At 36.7% G+C, this 22,783-nt stretch overlaps 1 protein-coding gene across 1 annotated transcript in view; it reads right to left on the bottom strand.

Moving 5' to 3' along the window:
- Window positions 1–22,783, bottom strand: part of EPHA3 (EPH receptor A3) — a 365,189-nt gene that overhangs the window by 16,511 nt on the left and 325,895 nt on the right. Inside the window, exons 14-15 of the mRNA XM_070406036.1 lie at window positions 8,831–8,980; window positions 7,098–7,291 (exon numbers count right to left, since the gene is read on the bottom strand). Coding sequence (XP_070262137.1) covers window positions 7,098–7,291; window positions 8,831–8,980 — 344 coding nt within the window. The remainder of the gene's footprint in view (window positions 1–7,097; window positions 7,292–8,830; window positions 8,981–22,783) is intronic.

Here is a 22,783-nt window from a genome sequence, read left to right as displayed (position 1 = left end):
GAAATAAAATAATTTTAGAAAAATAAAAATGGATACATTAGTGGTGAAAGCCAGCTTTACTAGATTGAGATCTGTACCTGCTGAACATGGTTTTGACTGAGGCTTCTTTAGTTATCTTTAGATAGAGAACACTAAATTGTATGCCTAGATTTAATTTTAATGTTTTCCCCAGCTTGAGATGTGAACTTCTAGCTTCTTGTGGACGCAGTCTAATTGCATCCAGAATGCTAACCTGCCTCACAGCCTGTCTTCCTTCTGCTGTCTGTAAGAGCACTGCTGTCAGGGTGCCCCATGTGCAGAACCAGGAAGCACTCTCTGGTACGTTCTCTGTCACTCTGCGCATCTCGCTAGTCACCATGTCCCACAATACTCACTCCAGTAAAACTTTCTCAATTCACATTCTTGAATATCTTGTCTTTTTGCTTAAATAATTTCATATTCTGAGGACTATTAAAGTGTTTATGAATATTTATTTCCCTTCCATATATAAAAACAAGCTGTTGAGGATGGAGGTTGGGTTACCTATACTAACACCAAAGGACCTAGCGTAATGCCTTGCACTAAATACTACTAAATAAAAAGGTGTAACTTCATATTGGTATACAATAAAAATTTCAAATTTATACATGTATTCTCCAACTCTACTTTTTGGAAAATAAATCTATTACTAGAAAAAAAAAACATTTAAAGTGATGTATAGATTTAATGTACTTTCTATTTAAAAAAAAAACAAAAAAACCAATGACGCATTTCACAGATATGGAACAAATATTTAAAAAATTATATGGAACCCAATAAGACCCTGAATAGATTAAAAATCTTAAGAGAGAGAAAAAAGGAAGTTGTAGGGATCACAGTACCAGATATCAAACTATACTACAAAGTCATTGTAATCGAAGAGCCGGGTACTGGCACAAGAACAGTCATATAGATCAATGAAACAGAACAGAGACCCCAGAAATAAACTCATGTCTTTATGGTCAGGTAATATTTGACAAAGGAAGCAAGAGCATACAATGGAGTGTAAATTATCTATTTGATAAGTGGTGTTGGGAAAATTGGACAATACACGCAAAAAAAAAAGATGAAACCAGATCATCAACTTACACTATATACAATAATAAACTCAAAATAGATTACAGACTTAAATGTTAAGTTATAAAACCATAAAAAGCCTAGAATAAAACATAAACAGTAAAATATTGGACATTTCTCTCATAGCAATATTTTTGCTGATATGTCTCCTATGGCAGGGAAATAAATGAAAAAGTAAACAAATAGGACTACATCTAACTAAAAAGCATAGCAAAACAAACCATCAACAAAATGAAAAGGGAACCCACTGTATGGGAAAATGTATTTGCCAATGATAAAACTGATAAAGGGATTAATTTCCAACATATATAAGTACTCATACAACTTAATAAAAGGAACACAATCCAATTAAAAAATGGGCAAAGGACCTGACTAGGCACTTCTCCAAGAGGGCATACAGATGGCCCAAAGATAGATGAAAAAAATGCTCAAAGTCACTAAGCAACAGAGAAATGCAAATTAAAACTACAATGAAGTATCACTTCACCCCTGTCAGAATGGCTACCACCAATAAATCAACAAGTGCTGGCAAGGATGTGGAGAACAAGGAACCCTCGTGCACTGCTGGTGGGAATGCAGACTGGTGCAGCCACTATGGAAAACAGTACAGAGTTCCCTCAAAAAATTAAAAGTGGAACTGCCTTTTGACCCAGCAATCCCACTTGTAGGAATATATTCTAAGACACCTGAAACACCAATCAGAAAGAATATATGTACCCCTATGTTCATAGCAGCATTATTTACAATAGCCAAGATCTGGAAACAGCCTAAGTGGCCATCAGCAATTGTGTAGATAAAAAAGCTGTGTTTATACAATGGAATACTACAGGGCTGTAAAAAAGAAGGAACTCCTACCCTTTGCGACAGCATAAATGGACTTGGAGATTATTATGCTAAATGAAATGAGCAAGTCAGAAAAAGACAAGTACCATATGATTGCACTAATCTGTGGAATCAAGTGAACAAAATAAAGAAAATAGAACCAGAGGCATGGAGCATTGGAACAGATTGATGTCAGAGGGGAGAGAGATAGGGAGGACTGGATCAAAGTACCAGCAGGTGAGGAGATTAGCTACAAAACATATATACATAACCCATGGACACAGACAATAGGTTGCTGAAGACCTTGGGATGGGGACTAGTGTAGGTTGGGGGGTTAATGGGAGGAAAAGGGGACATTGGTAATACTTTCAACAATACAGGTATTTTTTTTTTTTTTAGAATAATTGTATGGACCTCTAGACTGTGTTGTCAGAGAATGCCTTAGTTAATATAAGATGTAGAAGCTACTGCCTGAAGGAAGACGGATGCAAAGGAGAATCTAAGACAAGAAAACAGCATGTGCTACTGTCTTCCTATCTGAAATCCTTTGGCTTTTGGAAGGAACTAGAACTTGGCCACTGAGGCTACAGAGCTATTTTAGTGTAAGTGGCACAGACCCCATCCCCCTCTCACACTTTTGTCTCTCTGTCCACAAAGCAGTTGTGTAAATCAAATCACGTCACTGCTCTGCTCCAAATACCTTAATAAATCCTCATGAATTTCAAATCCTAATGTCCTTGCCATGGCCTGGGGAACCTTAGGGCTCCTGCTGCTATTTGCTGTCTTAGGCTCACCTTACAGCCTTTTCCTTTCCCTACTGCTCTTGTCATGTGATTCTTCTGCCACTTCCTAGAGCCCTCCAAACTCATCTGCAGTTTCTTATTCCTATGCCAAGATTACTTTTTGGGGGATAGGGTTGAGGGAGAGTGATGGGAGGGTTCTTTATACACATGGCTCTTTTCCTTTCTTAAGGTCTCAGCCAATATTAACTCCACAACAGGCTCTTTTCCAACAGCTCCTTTATTATCTATTACAATTATCTACCAATTTCCTTCCTCTAGTCTGTATTTGCCTATTGTATATTGTACATCTTCTACAATGAAAGCTACAAGGATGGCAAGGACCATATTTGTGTTCTTCACTGTTCTCTGGATTCTACCTATGCCTAGCACAGAGTAGATTGGCATACAATAAATAGTCATTGAAAAATGAATAAATAAGCATTTGAATAAAATAAATGACATTGGAGAAGCATGACTATTTAAATCATCAAAATGGCTTAGCTGATGTGGCTCAATAATTAGGTGTCAACCTGTGAACCAGGAGGTCATGGTGCAATTCTCCATCAGGGTACATGACTGAATTGCAGACTCAATCCCCAGTAGGGGGCATGCAGGAGGTAGCTGATCAATGATTCTCTCTCATCATTGATGTTTCTATCTCTCCCTCTCCCTTCCTCTCGGGAATCAATAAAAAAGAAATTTAAAAAATCATCAAAAGAGTCTAGATTTTTTCTAAGCGTAATGGGAAATCAAGATTGGTTGTAAACTGGTTACCAAGATATCATACATATTTTGATAAGAAAATTCTGAAGACTATATGAAAAGATGTTTGGGACAGGCAAGAATGGAAGTAGGGGGCACATTAGAAGGCTATAGCAGTGGACCACATCAGAAGAGGGGAAGTTATATATATATAGAAGAGAATGTTTGTAGAAAGGTTGTGTTGATCCAACGATCACCAACATCAAAGTGTGGGGGAAGGGAAAGTGGTACCAAGACTTGCTCTAATCCTGATGGGTAAATGAATAGGTGCTGGCACACTCAACTAAATTAGAAAGGCAGTGGAACAATAAGGCTACCTGGAGAAATAAAAAGATATAATTTTTAGATGTGTATGAGTCTTTTGTTTGAGAACTTTGCTGTGAAGGGTGGTAAAAAAATCAGGAAGTAGTTAATAGAGATGTGGGACCAATGGAGGTTATGTTGACAAACAGAATCTCTTAAATTCACCTACTGATAAAATTTACTTTTTTTTTTTAACATCCACATTAAATTCACCTTTCCTAGAGATTTTGAAATGCTAGCCTGTGATAGACCTGGATAGTTGTTCATTTAATATCCTTGTTATTCTTATCACCAGGAAAATTTGAGAAACAATGCAATAGAATATATTTATATGATAATGAACCTTTAGAAAGGAAGAAATAGGATATGTAGGAGAGAAAGAGAATGAGAGAGAGAGAGGATTTGCCTCTGACAAGTAGAAGGACACTTCCTCTCTTCTAATTAGAGATAAGAACAAGATGTATGAATGTAGGCACCACTAAGTTTCTACTTAGCTGCTAGAATTTCCCATTTGATAGCTTGTATTTTCTCAATAAATTATGTGGCAAGGGCATCACTGGGAAATTAAAGGTGAAAGGCAATGAATTCAATCAATTATAAAAAAGGATGAAATAATCATTGTCAAAAGTGGAAAACCAAATTTTCTACAATGAAAGATTTATTGATGTATGGTAATTTGAAGTTGTTGTTAATAAATTCATAATGACACAATCTTCCCTGTTTCATATTTCAACTAGAGGCCCACTGCACAAATTCATGCACCAGTCAGGTCCTTCTGCCTGGCTTGTGGGGATCGGGCTGAAACCAGCTCTCTGACATCCCCCGAGGGGTCCTGGATTGCAAGAAGGTGCAGGCCAGGCCAAGGGACCCCACTGGTGCATGATTGGAGCTGGGGAGGGACACGGGAGGTTGGCCAGCTGGGGAGGGACCACGGGAGGGCTCTAGGGCATGTCCAGCCCATCTCGCTTAGTCCTGACCAGCCGGACCCCAGAGCAAACTAACCAACCAGTCAGAGCATTTGCCCCCTGGTGGTCAGTGTATGTCATAGCTACTGGTCGACCAGTTGACTGTCTACCCCCTGTTGGTCAGTGCACATCATAGTGAGCGGTTGAGTGGCCTTAGCATATTATGCTTTGATTGGTTGAACGGACGACTGGATGACCAGCCACTTAGCATATTAGGCTTTTATTATATAGGATGGCAATAAGTACACATATGAAAACAATTTCCAAAAATTTTGTATTTAGTAAATTTAAAAAGATGGTACTTTCTAGGAAAATACTTATTTTCCCTAAAATTGCATTTGTTGCTACAAAATACATTAATTTATTCAGGTTTTAAAGATTATATATTAGGAGAAAATATATTCAACATATTTCAATAAGAATGAAAAGTTGAATTTCAGAAATGTGTTAAAATTTGGATGCTAGGACATATTCTGACATACTATGATCTGATATTGAGACTATTTTCCCCCTAATTGGAGTTAAATATCCCTAGATCATACAATATGGGTAAGTCTTTATATTGCTAATACCACCCTGTGGAAATACTTTTGAATGTCTTTTTTATTATATGGAAAGAATTGAAAAGATGTTCTTTTTCACTATGATTGCTATTGAGTGAAGATCAAAAGAAATGACTTCAGGGTACAAAATGAGGACCATATGGCCCAGGAAAGGACAAGTTTGTTATCCTGTTAGTTGTTAGATTGTCAGGTAGATTTCCAAAAGAGTCTGTGTAGTTTCACTCTGTGAAACTTAGAACAGAGATTCATCCTTACAGGATAAGCTGTAGGTAGTTTTACCTATTTAAGAAATCACATTTAGTTCAGTGACTCCTAAATGTTATTTCCAACAAATAATGTATAATTTTTATATACTGATATCAAGACTCTGGTACAGATTCCCCTTATTCATCTTATTTGAACACAATGTAATAATGGGATCATGAATATTCAATATAATTATACCTATTCAGGTAAAAAATCATGTATTCTATTAAAAAGTACTTTAGTAAATGCTCTATCAGTATGCAAGTCATAGCTGTCAATGACTGTCAGTAAAAAGAGCAGATGTGCAAAAAAGACTCAAGCAAAGAAAACTTCCAATAGGCACTATATTATACCTTTTACATGGAATCATATTGCTTCATCATTATGCAGTATGTACACATACTACTTAATACTGTGGATTTGTGTACACTTTAAATGTAGATCCTTTTACTAAAACTCTGTAATTTTCCCATTAAAACACACATCATCAAAATGTGAAAGACCTGTTTCTCTTATGTATGAGAAAATAAATTATTAAACAATATAGTTTTGCTTTTAGTTTCCCTAAGAAGCACTAAATATATTAACACTTCTTTTCTTCTCATATGGCCCCTGACATAATTTATCCTGCCTTACCCATTTCTTCTATTGCACTTTGTAGGGACACTTTAGTTTACATTCTTCAAAACCATTAAAAGAATGGAGGAATAAACATGAAACCTAATGGACATTGTGCATTCTGGATTGCTGTATGTATGTGATGTATTGATGTTGTGTTGCTGTCTTGCAACATTGCCATTATTTTCCTCTTAGTTTTATTCTTGACAGAACCTAAAAATGTAATTGGCACGCGATATGGGTTGAATAAATAGTGGCTTAATTAAGGGGGTATTGCATTCTGCTACCCAATGTCATGTTTTGGAAGCATTTTTATTATTTTTGTAGCTTCACTTTAAATGCAGAATAAATCAGGACTTCACTAGAATTCCTTACCACTCCAGGACATTTTTTTCCTGTTTAAATAGTTGAGAGTGAAAAGAAGCTATGTGTCCTATTTTCCAAAGACTTAAGCCTGAATGTAAATTCACTTCTAGTGAAGGTGAAAATTAAAAAGAACAAGGAGCCGAAACCGGTTTGGCTCAGTGGATAGAGCGTCGGCCTGCGGACTGAAAGGTCCCAGGTTCAATTCCGGTCAAGGGCATGTACCTGGCTTGCGGGCACATCCCCAGTGGGATATGTGCAGGAGGCAGCTGATCGATGTTTCTCTCTCATCGATGTTTCTAACTCTCTGTCTCTCTCCCTTCCTCTCCGTAAAAAATCAATAAAATATATTAAAAAATAAAATAAAAAAATAAAAAGAACAAGGAATTTCATCTTTATCATTAAATTGCGTGAGATTTCTTCCTGACCAGTTTAAAAGGAGAAAAAAATGTGTCTCTTCAGTCTTGAGGAATATAAGTATCAAAGGATGCAGGTGAGGAAGTGGGAGATAGAACTTAACAACTGGAGATAGAAAATACATTCTTTGGAGCGAGTGCACCATGCAAGCTATGCGTCACCTTGCTGCTGCACTGGTGATGATCTTCAGGCTGCCTGGGTTCCGGATGAGCTTGTCCAGAATGCTGACAATCTGCTCAAACTTGGGTCTGTTGTTTCTGTCTTTCTGCCAGCAGTCCAGCATCAGCTGATACAATGCAGCTGGGCAGTCCATGGGGGGTGGCAGTCGATAGCCCTCGTCCACAGCTTTAATTACCTGGGCAAGAAGCAAAGTTTCCGGAGACTTAAGAGGTGGGGCTTCCTACTTCTTTATGGGAGGAACACACTAATATGAGTATTTTAAAGTTAAGTGAAAAAGTTCTCATTTTAAATCGCTTAAAAAATAATAGCTTATCAAATAAATATTATTAATGCCTAAAATGTTATCTAAAGGAAGACAAAGAGAGAGAGTAAATTTAGAAGAGTTTGTAAAGATTTAATCTGAAAAGTTTATCAACTTTTCAGATTAAAACTTAAAAATAATTCTATAACAAAGGAAATTCAGTGAATTATAAAGAAACTTTTGTTTGGTAATATAAATTTCTATGGAAACTATATATGAATGAATGCAGAAAAAACCCCCCACAGTTTACAGATTTTTTTTATACCACATTTCAAATGGTACCTTTCAAATCTAGGTCAGGTCCTTTGGTAAAAGCTCATGAGTTGCACAGTTAAGTAACTATCAGCTTATTAGTATTTTTAAATGACATAAAACAGTGATTTTAAACTTTACATGTATGAGTCATCTGGAGAACTTAATAATATACAGATGACTAACCTCTGATTGCATCACTCTGGGGTGAGGCCTGAGAACATGCATTACTGTAAATTCCCAGGTCATGCTAAACCTGCTGGTCCAGAGGTCACATTTTGGAGGGCTCTGATACAGAGAAAACTTGGAAAATAGAGATGTGGAAAAGGGAGTCTCACTTTCCCGTTATTGTTATAAAAAAATAGCTTGTTTGAAGACGTACAAAAAGGTTTTCATATCCAAACACATTAAAAGCAGTTTTATATGTGGTGAGTAGGAAATGACTAAAAGCATCTCAGCTTTCCTGCTTGTGCATTTTGAGATCACGCTCACAGTTTCTGGCTGAGCATAAAGAAAAACCTCTGAGTGCTGATCCCACATGCCAAGAGCATCCTTTTACTAAAGCATGAGCAAACATGACTTTATAAAAACAAAAATCCTTTTGAAAAATCATATCACAGTTATAACAGAGAGTTAAAGATTATTTTTTTTTCATCCAGAGACTTCAATTTGTATAATGAAATTCATGTGCAACATTAATACATAATGAGGAACAACATGCTACAGATTGATTGTTTTGTCTGACTTTGGGAAATACTATATTTAAATAAACAAAATGTTGGCATAGATGCATTAATTAAACCTACAAAGGCTGGCAGACATGTGTATCTTACTAATGTTACCTAGAAACAATTGTGTAGCAAAAATATTTCAAACACTCCCTGGCATATACTGGTTATCTTGATAGTCACTTATTTCATTACATTTTAATACAAATGCTTTCATTTTTGCCTCAATTCTAAACCCCTGCTTGAGGGAAAACTGTAAACCCTTAAGAGCAGTTCAATTACTATTCTAGCAAGATTTGAAAACAATTTCATTTTTTAAGTATTCTATTTCAATGTCACAAACTGGGAGCCACCTGGTTTCATTAGGCTCCACTTCCTTGCATAGCTTGATCTTTTAATCTGACTCCATAACTTATGGACTACAAATACTTACATCCTGATTGGACATCTCCCAGTATGGCCTCTCTCCATAGGACATCACCTCCCAGAGAACAATGCCATAACTCCATACATCGCTGGCTGACGTGAATTTGCGATAGGCTATAGCTTCTGGTGATGTCCACCGGATGGGAATCTTTCCTCCCTTTGAATATAAAAGCACATGGGCACACATGATCAATGCCTAAGACACATACATTATAATCTGAAATCTGACTGAACTTGTCAGGGTATTCCTCTTTTGAAATGGGACATGGGTTTCCATTTATGTATCTTGATATTCTTCTATATTAATGTCAAACAGGACTGTGTGGCATACTATTTACTGCAAGTGAATTTACTGCAAGTTAATCAATTTGCTTCCAATTGATTTAAAAGAATCCTATCTAATAAAAGAGAAACATGCAAATTGACCATAACCCCAACACCCTTCCCATTGGCTAATCAGCAGGATATGCAAATTAACTGCCAACCAAGATGGCAGCCGGCAGCCACGCAGCTGAAGTGAACAGGAGGCTTGCTTGCTCCAGTGATGAAGGAAGCCAACGTTCCCGGCCTGCCGGCCTGCTCTAAGCTACACTCTAAGAAACAATGTTTCAATTATAGAAGTTAAACAAGCTCCAGAGACCTCCTTTCAGCCAGCTTCGGCCTCAGAGCTTAGAGCTTCAGTGATGGCAACAGAGTTTCAATTATAGAAGCCAAACAGACCCAGAACCTGCTTTCAGCCCTCAGAGCTGGAGCTGGCTCTCAGCTCCAGGGACAGCTATAGGAGGTAAATAAATCCCATAATAAAAAAAAAGAAAAAAAGGAGAGGCTGGGAGCTTAAGTTGCCCTCCAGCCTGAAAATGGCTCTCAGGCCCTCACCCAGACTGGCCAGGCACCCCAGTGGGGATCCCCAGCCTGAAGGGGGTGTAACCAGCAGCAAACAGCCATCAGCCCATCATCCAGGATGGCCAGGCACACAAGCGGGACCCCCACCCCGATCTGGGACACTTTCAGGGCAAACCAGCCAGCCCCCACCGTGCACCAGGCCTCTATCCTATACTACAGGCAGGGAAGGACAATGTGAGCTGCCATCCGGGCCCCATGTGCAGCCCTGGGCAGCGGGGCATAAGCCCCGCCCCCAGCGGGGACCCGTGTGCCACCTGAGCCCCCAGCCGGGACCCCCGTGCCGCCTAAGCCCTGCACTGCTAAGCCCCGCCCCCAGCCTGGACCCTATGACTATTGGAGAGCAGGAAAGTGCCGCTGGGCCCTGGGTCGCTGTGGTGATCCAGCCATCGGTAAGTAGAAAAGTGCGGCCTGTAGGCAGCCCCCAGCTGCGCCTGATCCGAGAGCAGGAAAGCAAGCCTGGCCTGCTGGCAGCCCCCAGCTGGGTCTGCTCCCCGGTCACCATGGCGATCCGGGAGCAGGAAAGCCAGCCTTGCAAGCAGCACCCCCATCATGGCCATAGCTCAAGGGAGAGTACAACATGCAGTGGAGGACAGGAGCCTAAGAGATCAACACAGAGGGGCTCCTGCTCCAAGCCTCCATGGTGTGGCTCGGGGCAGGCCCCCAGCAGACACACACACACACACACACACACACACACACACACACAGTGCCTGCTCTGAGCCTCCAATGTGGCTGGGGGCAGACCCCCAGTGGGGGGACACACACACACACACACACACACACACACATGGGATGCCTGCTCCGAACCTCTGCTGCCAGACTGTGGCCATCAGTAGGACATCCACTGAGGGCTCCCGGACTGTGAGAGGGGCAGGCTGGGCTGAGGGAACCCCCCACCCTAGTGCACGAATTTCGTGCACTGGGCCTGTAGTTTTAATATAAAAAGAAAAATTGAAAATTGCTTAAACACTGACATTTCATATCAACTGTGGTACCTTAGTCATCTGTAACAAAGCAACTTGATGTGTATGTGCAATACTATTAAGTTAGAATAGAATGAGGAATCTCAAATCAACCTTTATTGATTTAATTAGATTTATGTTCTATCTACAATCTTAGTTAATAATGTGAAAAGTTAGTATTCCTTGACACTTAAAGGTATTTTTTAACTAAATAAATTAAAAATAAATTTTTTCATCTACCAACTCTCTTTAATACAATATTTGATTATCTTAATTTATTCAGTGCCTCACTTCATTATTATTTTTTAGTTTTTAAATTTTATTTATCTTTATTGTTGAGTGTATTACAGATGTTCCCCATTTTCCTCCATTGACCCACTTTCATATACTAGGTAGGTACAATATAAACAAGAAAGATAAGATAACTACCTTCCCAGAACTTCCTAGAGAAGGATATTGGTTCTATGAGTTATAGTATATATAAAGGTATGCCTCCTATGGAATTATCTCTCAGATTAATAAATACATTTAATAAAGATGTGCCAAGTAACAACCATATGGGAAGTATTATGCTAGTCACTTTGGGTGAGACAAATATAAATAATATGCTTGCCCTCCTACTTGGAAAATATCAGGCAAACATGAGTATTAGTTGTTGTGCATAATTAAATGCAGAAAAAATAATTATCTTATCAAAGAGATAAATTTTGCTTCAAACTTTACAATGTATATGAATCATCCACGGCTTGCCCTCATGCCAGGGGAAATCCTGGTTCAGCAGTTTTAGAGCATAGGCAGGGCCTGAGTTTCTAAGAGGCTCCACGGGATGCTGGCCATGCCGGTCATGAAACCCACTTTAAGCAGAAAGGGGGTAGGGGGGACACGCTGCTGAGCAGGGAGCCCCAATTATCACTAGAGAGACTGAGGAGGGAGGTCATGCATAAATGGAGCTTGAAAAGATGTATCAAATTGTTGATTCAGTAAGAAAAAAATAATGGATGTTCCAAAGAATTTACAGAATCAAAATATGAAGCTATATTCAGCAAAATGTGCTCCACTGACATCGCACCTCATAGCACTTCGCGGTTCTGAAGTAATGCTCAGGGGGGACAATGTATTGCTTTTGAGAAACAGATGGGAACCAGGAGGTGCATTATTTAACCTCAACAGGCCCGAGTTTCCCCATCTGTTACTTGGAAAAGTAAGAGCACCTATGTATAGTTTTGTTGTTGGGCTAAATGACAAGTTTCAGTAAAATCTTTAGCAAAGTCCCTGGCACGTGGTAAAGCTTCAAGAAACATTAGCTTACTACTCTCACACTCTGTGGGAAATGGCAGACATCAAAGCACAGAGGAAGAACATATATGTTCTGGAAGAACAGTTTCTGGTGTAAAAATACAACCGATTATGTGGAGAAATATAATGAGAGAGGATGAGAAAAGGGTTAAATCAGGACTTACTCAGGGGTATACTGAGTTTTATCCCATAGAGGAGAAAGGTATATGTAGTTTTAAGGACCTTAGAAAACTTGACCCTTCTTGACATTTTCACTCAAGTGAGCTGTGCAGAGAGAGTACTGCCAGAAGAGCTTTGAGAGAGGTAGGGCTTTGAAAACTGCATGAAACTGTAGACAAGGGAGCACAGAGAAGGGGCCTGCACACAGCACTCTTATGATGCCTCCAGCCTAAGGGTAGTCGATGACTTATATTGGTGAAGAAAAATAAATCAATTGGAGAGAGGGGAGCCAGTTTAAGAAAGCCTTGGGAGTTAGTGGGAGATACTACAGTGCTCAGCATGCACTATGATGGTGTAGAACCATGAAAACAATGGAAGATGTTTGCAGTCATATAGATGACGGGGCATGTTGTCTTAGGAGTTTCCCCTGTCTTTACTTTCTCACACACTCACATTCACTCCTTCACTCTTTACTTTACAGTGTGTAGTTTTTTCAGCAAAAATTTGAAAGGTCTTTTTTCTTACTTAAATTCAGAGGGTCTAGTGTCAAGCTAATATTGCCCTTTTCTCTGTCAATGCATTCAAACTTAAAAATAATATTTAACCCCCCCCAAATTAACATATTTGCACCTGCCTAGGTGAAGTTTAGGTTCTTAAGAGTCAAGATTTCAAATAACATCTCTGAAGTTTGATGAAAACAGAATTATACATGTGGCAATTAGCAAAATTTATTCAAGATGCCAAAGAGAACCACTGGACACACTTTATCTCTCTTAAAGAATTCCGAGAATTAATGTAAGTCAAACAAAGCTATATTCATAATCCAAAAGCAAAGATACTATTTTAAAATCCCAGCTAACTGTCATGTCTGCTACCAATACCTTGCTATTTCCTTTCCTTTGCCCAGAACTAAATTACTAATTATGTGAATTTGCCATAGGCTGTAACTTCTGTTGATGTCCACTGGATGGAAACTTTCCTCCTTTTGAATATAAAATCACGTGGACACACATGATCAATGCATAAGATATATAATATACATTATCATTTGAAATCTAACTGAATTTGTCAGGGTATTTTGTGTGCCACAAAAACCGCACTCAACAAAAAATTAAAAGAAAATTCTTTCCATGCTGAAAATGTTGTGTTTACTTAGAAAATACAAGGCACCGATGCATGTCACCTTACTAAGATTAAGATCTCTTGTTGAAATTAAAACAGATTGATGACAATCATGAACTTACTGCTTGTTACTTCACCCAGGATTAAAATGGTGCCTGCCAAAGTTGAGTTGTTTCATCTTAAGTGATTCATCACTATTTTTTTCAGAAAGGGGAGCAGTGAACATATTTTAATGAAGTTCCTTAAAGAGTGAATACTAAAAAGTGATTTTTATTTATTTCTTTTATTTATTACTTTTTTTTTTTAAGAAGGACATAACCAAGCTTGTGTTTAAGCTTGGAAGGAGAATCTTTTCATGTGCTGTTCTGTACACAGACACACATGCTGTTGGATGGATCTCTGTGGCTACAGCCAAGCCCATCTCTTCAGTGGGGGCTGTGCTCTCCACAATCCCATAAGCTTGACTGCAACCCTTGCAGTGTATTCTCTAATGTAGTACATGGTTACAGATTCAAGCAAGTTATTTCCAGAATGATTTTCCAATCAAGTGCTGTCTATTTTCTTTCACTGTATAAATCTTATTAAAATATTAGAACCTACACAAATACAAAATGTGTTTTGAAAAAAATGCATAAAGAATTATTTTAATAAAAATGCTTACATTTTGAATTCTGCTCTTGTGCTAATATGTGCCTGCCAAACACACACACACACACATTTGTTAGAGTAACTAATTCAATTTTTAAATATAAAAATATTCTGTTAACAGTGGCTGATCAAATAATCCACACACTAACTTTAGTGGGCTGCACTAATTCTTAACAAAATATTCTGGCCGTCCGCTCACTGTGCTGCATTGGGAAAGTATGTTGGCCACATTGCACAGTGGTCACCCATGAAAGGACAAAGGCCTCTCACTGCAGTATTTGCTAACTTTGGACATGCAGGTTATGGCCTCTTTACTTGTTTGTCGTTCAGGTTTTTAATCTAAGCTTTCCTCTGGCTCCAAACTATATTACAGCTCAAGTAGCCGCTCTTATGGAAAAGCATAAGGGAGATCACTTGAAGTTTTTCATTTTATTTCGAACATGTTATTCTAAACACAAGAAAAGTAAATAAGTGGCATTCAGTTATTTCAACAATTACATCAGTTAGCAAAGTTATGTTTCCTTAACTTATCCAGAAGTTTCCATTAATTAACCTTTTTTGTATTACTTGTGTGTTTTTTTTTTTTTTTTTCCTTATGGTTGAGCTCTGTTCCATGTCACTGTTTAGTTAGTCCATATACTTAAAAGTTAATATATTTAAATTAATAACAAATAGAATGAGCTTAATTCATATTTTTCTTTATTATACCTATACAACTCATTCTGAATAAACAACTGGGGCTAATTTGAGCTTTTTATTTAGAAGAAAGTGTGAATGAATAGATATTGTTCGCCTTTGCTTAATGCCATGTTGAAGCCGGTAGATAGTTAGCTTTGAACCCTAGAATTTTAACCCTTGAAAACTTAGCTTTTTTATTAGAAAACTTTCATTATCTGTGTCCAGGTAGTGTTTCAGACTGATTACTTTTGCCCTCACATTGACATGATAATCATAGATTGAATATTCTCATCTTGACCCTACTCAGCCATCTGGTAAATGGTGCCATCCACCACCGAGGGAATCAGGAAAAGAACAAAGTTGATTGAATATTGTATTCATTATTATTTAGAAACATTTTTATCATTAGCAATGAATTTATGATATACATAAAGAAACTAATAGTGTATCTAATCTTTAATAGAGTACTCAATAAATGTTTGCCGTTCTTCCTTTCTAATTTTCTTCCATTGGTTAACATACCCTTACTATTGGTATAGAGAATTTATTAAATGAAGATAGAAGGGAAAGCTTATTGTCAACTTCAAAGCACTATTCAAATTTAGCATTTGTTACTAAAAATAAATCAAATTAAGAGGAATATTATAATTTTTAAAAATTTTCTATGATTGGTAAAATATGTCAAGTGACTCTGACTTTAAATGAGAGAAACATAAACCATAATTGTACACACTTAATATAAAATCAAGCTACAGGAGAGATTCCAACGTAGCAAATCATTATAGAGTTTGAGGAAGGGTAAATGTTATTACAAACTAGAGGCTTGGCACACAGATTTGTACACTGGTGGGGTCCCTCAGCCTGGCCTGTGCTCTCTCGCGATCCAGGACCCCTTGTGGGATGTTGGACTGCAGGGTTTGGCCAGATCCCCATAGGCCAGTCTGAGAGATCCCACTGGTCCAATGCCTCCTGCTGTCCCTGCCTGCTGCTCCCACTCATCCAGGCACTGTTGTGCCTGCTGCGGGCTTGCGCCAGTCAGTCCTGATTGGTGCCCGTTGTTCAGCTGAGCAACGCTCCCGCTGTGGGAGCACACTGACCACCTGGGGGCCGCTCCTGCATTGAGTGTATGGCTCCTGGTGGTCAGCGCACATCATAGTAACTGGTCAACCGGTCGTTCGTTTGGTAGTTTAGCCGCTTAGGCTTTTATATATATATATACATATATCTATCTATATACACATATATAGATATAGATATAGATAGATATAGATATGTTATCATAAACTCTTTAAATTCAAAATTGAAGTTTCAAATTCTCTGTATTCAACACTAGTAAAATGAATTCAAGTAGAAGCTCTTGTCCTATCCATTGTTATAAATGAAATTAGTGTGCCTAAACTATAATTTGAAATCATAAGGCTATGAAAGCTGAATAGCCTATGAAGCTGAGGGTAATTAGCATAAGCCACATGAGCTTGTGCTCACTCACTGCAGAGAACAATGGTCTTTTTCAGATATTATCTTGGCAAATGTGCAAAGCAGGCACTCAACAATGCTCACTGACTTGAATATAATTCCCTTTCTCCTAAATAATACATGCTATTCTTTTTAAATATTTTTTCCTGGAAAGCTTTTTCCCTGTCTGCTTTTTGTAACTAGCAAACTTCTTAGTTGAACATCCTGGTCAATTGTGACACCATTGATGGAACATTTGGGAATCTTATAGCCAAGTTGGTTACTCGGTGTCCTGTGATCTGTCTACTGTTTAATTATCCTGACCTGCCTGAGATGGCTATAGAAGTAACTGTCTTTCCTCCTTCTTCTCTGTGTTCCCACAGTTTAAAACTGGAGTCTCCCTTTTCAGCTCTCCTGTTTACAAAGCCTTGTTTCCTGGAGAAGTGTTTTGTTGAGAGAGAATATGTTTAATATTTTATGAACTTAGAGAAGTAATTTTTAGTGATTTCTTTGATACTGCTTATCATTTTTAAAATATGCAATTTATTTTTTAAAAAAATCTAATTTTTCATTACATATATAAATATTAAATAAGAATAAGGGAACATGTAACATAACAACAGTATTTTAAAAAATCATACAATTTTCTGATTGTCTCCTCTTACCCATCATGCTACTATTTAATAATGCTATTAGTTCCATATGGGTAGTAAATATAAGAATTGCTGAAGATCAATTTTTAAAAGTATATATAAAATTATAAAACTATGTCACTGGGTTTCATATAGATTAAGTATTTTAGAATTTGCAGAATGCTATAAAGATTTTCATTTGACTTCATAAATAATATGCATTCTGTGTCAAGTGCCTCAATATTAATGTTGCAGATACTTTATCCACTTAAAACAGCACCAATAACTTAATAAATATTCTTAATCTATGCACATGAATATTACTCTATTCCATTATAGGATGGAGCTAAGTAAAAAACTTAAATATAAAAAGTATGCATTAAGATATATGCTAAAATATGACATATTTATGAATATCTTCACTTATGAATTTACTCCATTGTCATCTTAATAAGATCAAACATCAAAAATAAATTTACAATGCTTAAAATTTATTGCATTGGGGGATAAATAAATATGCATTTTAAGTACTAGATTGAAATCAAATGAAAATGTAACTTAATATAAGTGAAATTGTACTATTTGTTGAGTTATGTTTGTGATACCCCAAAGGTCAACATTCTAGGAGGCCTCATGGCAGATGACTAGACTGGTCCATATTATTTTACAAATTGCAATGTATTTCACATTGCCCCATGCAACTTGCAGTCTAGTGTGAATAGGAGAAGTTATAAAGTACCTAAGAAATTATCCCCACTTCCATCCTTTATGCATTCTTTACATATGTTAACTAACTTTAAATGAGGTCTCTCTCAGACCCTATTGACATATGAATATATTGATTCTTTGTTGTGGGTGCTGTCTTGTGCATTGTAGGATGTTTGGTGGCATCTTTGGCCTCTACCCAGTAAATTACATTAGTATCCTCTCAAATGTGACAGCCAAAAATGTCCCCAGACAATGCCAAGTATCCCCTGGGGAGAAAGTCAACTTTGCTTGAAAACTCCTGCTTCAGATGATATGTGACAAACTTTGATCTTCAAGGGAAAATAATTAAAAAATGTTCAGGATTTATCTAGGACTTTATGTAGATTAAGCAGAATTAACCTTTTCCTTTTTTTCCTCACTATTCACACACTTTCAGTGGATACTTTTATTTCAGTACTAATCTACAAAGTAATGGCCAAGTTCATCCGAACTAATCTTCTGATGCCTGGGTTTTGATAATTATAACAGAATCCCTTTGAACTTTTATTTTATTTATTTATTTTTTTGTTAATCCTCTCTCGAGGACATTTTTTCCCATTGATTTTTAGAGAGAGTGGAAGGCAGGGGGAAAGACAGAGAGAGAAACATCAATGTGAGAGAGACATATCCATTGGTTGCCTCCCACTTGTGTACAGATCAGGGCCGGATTGAGCCTGCAACCCAGGTACGTCCCCTTGAGCGAATCCAACCTGAACCTGTGACCTTTCAGTCCACAGACTGATGCTCAAAACACTAAACCTAAATGCCTAGGGTTCCCTTTGAGATTTCCCCTCTATTTATTAATGTTTTCTTTTATTTTCCTTTCTTTTTTCATTAATTTCTTTTTTTTTTGAAAAGGGGATAACTTCCTAATAATAATGAAACTTAAATTAGCCTTATACATTAAACAACAATTTCTTTGTCAGATGAAAGCATCAATGACCAAAGATTTTATTAAGAAATGAGTGTTTACTCCAAGAGGAAACATTACCTACAGCTCCAAAAACATAAATGTCATTGGCATAATGAGACATTGGATAAGAGTCCTCGCGGGACCAATTTCGTTATGAAATAGGGTAAAAGAAGCTGAGGCCCATGCATTGTAATTTAGATATACTTCGTGATAACGTTCTCTACCTTCAAGCTGAGCACCTATAGATTTGAGACCTTGAAAAGAGGATAAATTGAATATACAAGAGTTATTTCCATTGCAGAATTTATTTATACTTCTGCTCCTGTTTAGACCACAATAATATCTCTTCCTCCCTCATCTCCCTCCTCAACAAATTTTAAGCTCATATATTGCTTGGCTTTTTGTTTTTCTTTTTCAGGTTCAGAAATTTATTTTCCAGTTTACATATGGGTTGGGGAGTCATTTTTAAATTTTAGATGCTTTTCATGTAACTGACAAACACATTCTTCAATAGCTATCCAAAAATTTGGATTTGATAAGATAAAATACTGCATTTGGCATACTTCTTTCTGGTCACAGGAAAACTATTCTAATGAAACTGCTGTAAATGAACTACATCTTGAAATCAGTCCACAATTTATATTTTGGTTGGTAAATGCTACTTGATGCTTGGAATATTATGAAGCACAAATATTTACTATACAAATAATTTATAAATATCTTCTCAAATATTTAAAAATATTTTAAAATGATTTTTTTATCTACATGTAAGCTTTCCAGATATCTAGGTATTTGAGAAGTCTCCAATTGCCTGGAGTAAGCCCAGAGTCACAGCATAAGGAGTGTCTGAGAGCTCTCTCCAATCCAAACTTAACATCATCAGAAGTTAATGTTCATTCTCCATATCTACACTGTCAGTCCTAGAACCAGTTCCTTTCAGTGCTGATGTCTCATTATTTTTAGCTCAGTAATTTGGGGTGTAGGGAGATTTATGGTCACTTGCTCCATTTGGATTTTAATGTTTAGTAGTAATCATGAGTCTTGGTTTCTGGGCTCAGCTTTAATCCTACTATTAAATTTTAACCAACTTTCTTAACCCCTCTGCAGATATCTTGTCATTCACAAACTGAGGGTCATGAGAAACATAAAACATGACTTTATATTGTCTTATCTATCTCTAACAGATGTGCTGACTTAGGAACCTTAGCTCTTACAACTTTCAAATTTCTCTCTAAAACCTATATGAATATAAAGGATACTGACATTTTCAATGTTCATTATTTTGGACCCTTAAAGATGACCCTAGCTTTAAAATAAACTGCATATCTATTGGGTGTCATATCTGAATTAATTTCTATGTAATTTTTTACAGAAAAGTTAGAGAAGAAAAGTGCAAATAATGATACTAGGGATTCTGTGGGCAGAGGCATTACTTAATTGCTAAAGTCTAATCCAGAATTAGTTAAAGCAGTCCAAAACCTAGTTCACTTTGGCCATAAACAGCAGTTACAGTAGGAATCACGCAGTAAACCTGTTCTCAAAAGATCCTGCAATCCAGTTCTCTAAGCTTAATGACATTAGACAGTTCAAATGAGATCCTTGGCTGAAAGCCCAGATTTTACAGACTTTTCAGTACAGTCAGCTCGTTTACTGTGGGCCAGGGGGCTCCAAGTCTTGATTTCTAAAGAAAGGGAGTGTAATTGCTGAAATCTCTGGGCATTGAGGGATAATATCTAATATTTGCCCCAATTTTTCTCTAATTACATATACAAATCTCTCCTTGCTGAATTAGGAAATGCTTTGCTGATCTACAGTTCACATTCCCTGCCGATGAGCTCTACCAAGTCATACTTAGGGTGACAAAGGACTTTAGAGAGTTATCTTAGTAAACCCGAAGTAATTGAGTGGTTAACCTGGAGACAAATGTTGGCTTCTCAGGTTGGAAGTGGAGCTGTAGAGATAAATCATTCTACTCAATAGCATCTATCTATTGCAGGGTCTGAACTGAACTCACTGTAGACAACAAGGTGAAGGGCGATCCAAGAAGACTCCCGGAGGAAGCATCTGTCCTAACCCCCAGTAGTTCAAATCTAAAAGCCATTGAGAATTGTTTCAGCAGATGTTTGATTGCCACAAGTGATCAAGAGACAAATGATCTCCTTGGTAGCAAAAGCCCATCCCTTGAACTTTTGAGATTTTTCAACATTGTGCGAAATGCTTAAGAATTTCTTGAAATCCAGAAAATCTTCACATTACATTCTAAGTAACTAGATGTCTATCTAGGAAACGAAATATAAATAGCATTTCTGATTCTTTCAGCCTACAAATTCAAACACAAAAACATTTATGTTAATTTAATAATAAAATATAAAATTAGGTCATTTGATGTATAATGAATGTCTCCTTTTAACAAAAACAATGCAAAAATTTCAGGATAAGGCTAAACATATATCCTAATATGAGTATAGCTTTTTTTCAAAGTTCAATGAAGTTGTAAATGTTAAACTTTGTGGTTTACATATAATCAATCCTTATTTATTTTTTAAAAGGTTATATGAATTCACTTGAATGTCTGAATTTTTAGCCCTCTAAATACAATTTTCCAAAGAAACAATATTTTAAGCAAATAAGTAAAAAATATATATTCAATATAGCAGGAATACTAAATATCTGTAATAGAAATAATAGTATAGAAGTATTAAGATTTACTCTAGTAATTAACCAAAGAAATAGTTCCTAGTGTATTGTAGGCACTTAAATATATGCCGAGTGAACAAATGTTGCATTTTAGCAGAAATAGTTCCTGCTAGAGACTGTGTGCAATATGTTTACATACAAACTCTTCATTCCTGTGTTGCACTCCAAAATTATAGTTGTGATTCTCCGTATAAAACTGAAGATTGTTTTAGATTATTTAGATTATTTTAACACAGTAAAATGCTACCCATCTCGCTAAAATGAAAAGTACTAGAACTCTCATTAAATTTTGATGCAACATTGATAACTGAGATTACTAAATCTTCTAAAGTTATCTGATTTTGGAATGTGGCTTTACTTTGTAAAGCTACATAAGGTATATTCTTACTGATCCTAAGAGAGTAAGAAATAAATTCAGGGTTGACACTATTTATTTTGGTTCAAGCTTAAAATGCATTACTATATGAAGATAACTGATTAGATATTTACTTTTTTTAATTCATGTGTAAATGACACATGGCATATATTACTTATCAAAAATAATTGTCTTTTTGTATTACACCAGTTTTTTGTGTCCTTAAGATCTACAGAACAAAGGCACATATTTTTTTATTATTTATGTTCTTGGAATGGAGATATTCTGAACAGGAATATTTAACCACTTAGCTTTTAACCACTTACTTACATTTTGTGTTTTCTTTTAAATCCTGCAAATGAAATTAGGTAAGACAGAGCTGTATCTGAATATTCTTGCACCAACTTGGTAGAATCACAGAGATAAAAATGCAAATAAATTATTGTGGGTATTTAGGAAATGACTTTGCCAGGTGCATGGTGAAGGGCAAAAGTGAAAGCAGGGATGCCTGTTCCAAGGCAATAGCTATGGTGACTTAACTAGAATGGGTCAGGGTCAGAGGTTATCGAACAAGTTTGGGATATTTTTAAAATATAACTGATGAAATTTGATATTGACTTAGTTAAGGGGAAGTGGGTGATAGGGCTCAAGATGACGCCCAGGTTTTGGCTCAAGCAACCAGGCGAGAAGTGACAGCATTTACTGCCATTTTAAGGCTGGGGGAAGAACAGGTTTCAGAATAGTAAGTTATCAAGCGTTCTAAACTGGATGCACTTAGATGCTCAAGAGACCTCCAAGTAGAGGTGTGGAAAAGATAGCTGAATATACAAATCTGTGGCTCAGGGTAGGGATACAGGCTGGAGATATAAATTTGGGAGTCACCAGCATATAAACTGTATTTAAAGCAATGGAACTAGATTAAATCACATAAAATGTATCTAAAGAATACAAAAGAAGAGGGCCCAGAAAAAAAAAATTGTGTAAAATAAGGTTTCTTTCTCCTGTTACTAACACACAATGTCATTATTTTCTAAAAATTAAATAGGTCTTAATTGGACATACAGCAATGTGACAAAAGACAGAACATTCTCATATAATAAAAAATCCCAATTGGTAATTACAATTTATTCATCTTCAGAACAGAAACTTAAATAAAAAATCTAATAATCAAGAATAAATCATTTGATTTTTCTCAAATTTCCCAAATCATTTTATGTGGTAATTGTGTCCCTAAAATGAATTTGGGGGCTTGAGAATTGGATTGGCTTTATACAAGATAACTTAATTAGATAAAAGTCTAAATTTTCACAAATATGGTGTAAAACAACATATTGAGTACTATCATGTTAGAATTTTATATCCCATCTATTTAAATGTATGAATATAAGAATGT

This window comes from Myotis yumanensis, unplaced genomic scaffold (assembly GCF_028538775.1).
Source record: "Myotis yumanensis isolate MYYU_CA2020_CCGP unplaced genomic scaffold, mMyoYum1.0.hap1 SCAF_2, whole genome shotgun sequence".
NCBI lineage: Eukaryota > Metazoa > Chordata > Mammalia > Chiroptera > Vespertilionidae > Myotis > Myotis yumanensis.
Note: the sequence above shows the minus strand (reverse complement) of the source record. Positions and strands in the feature narration are given on the sequence as shown.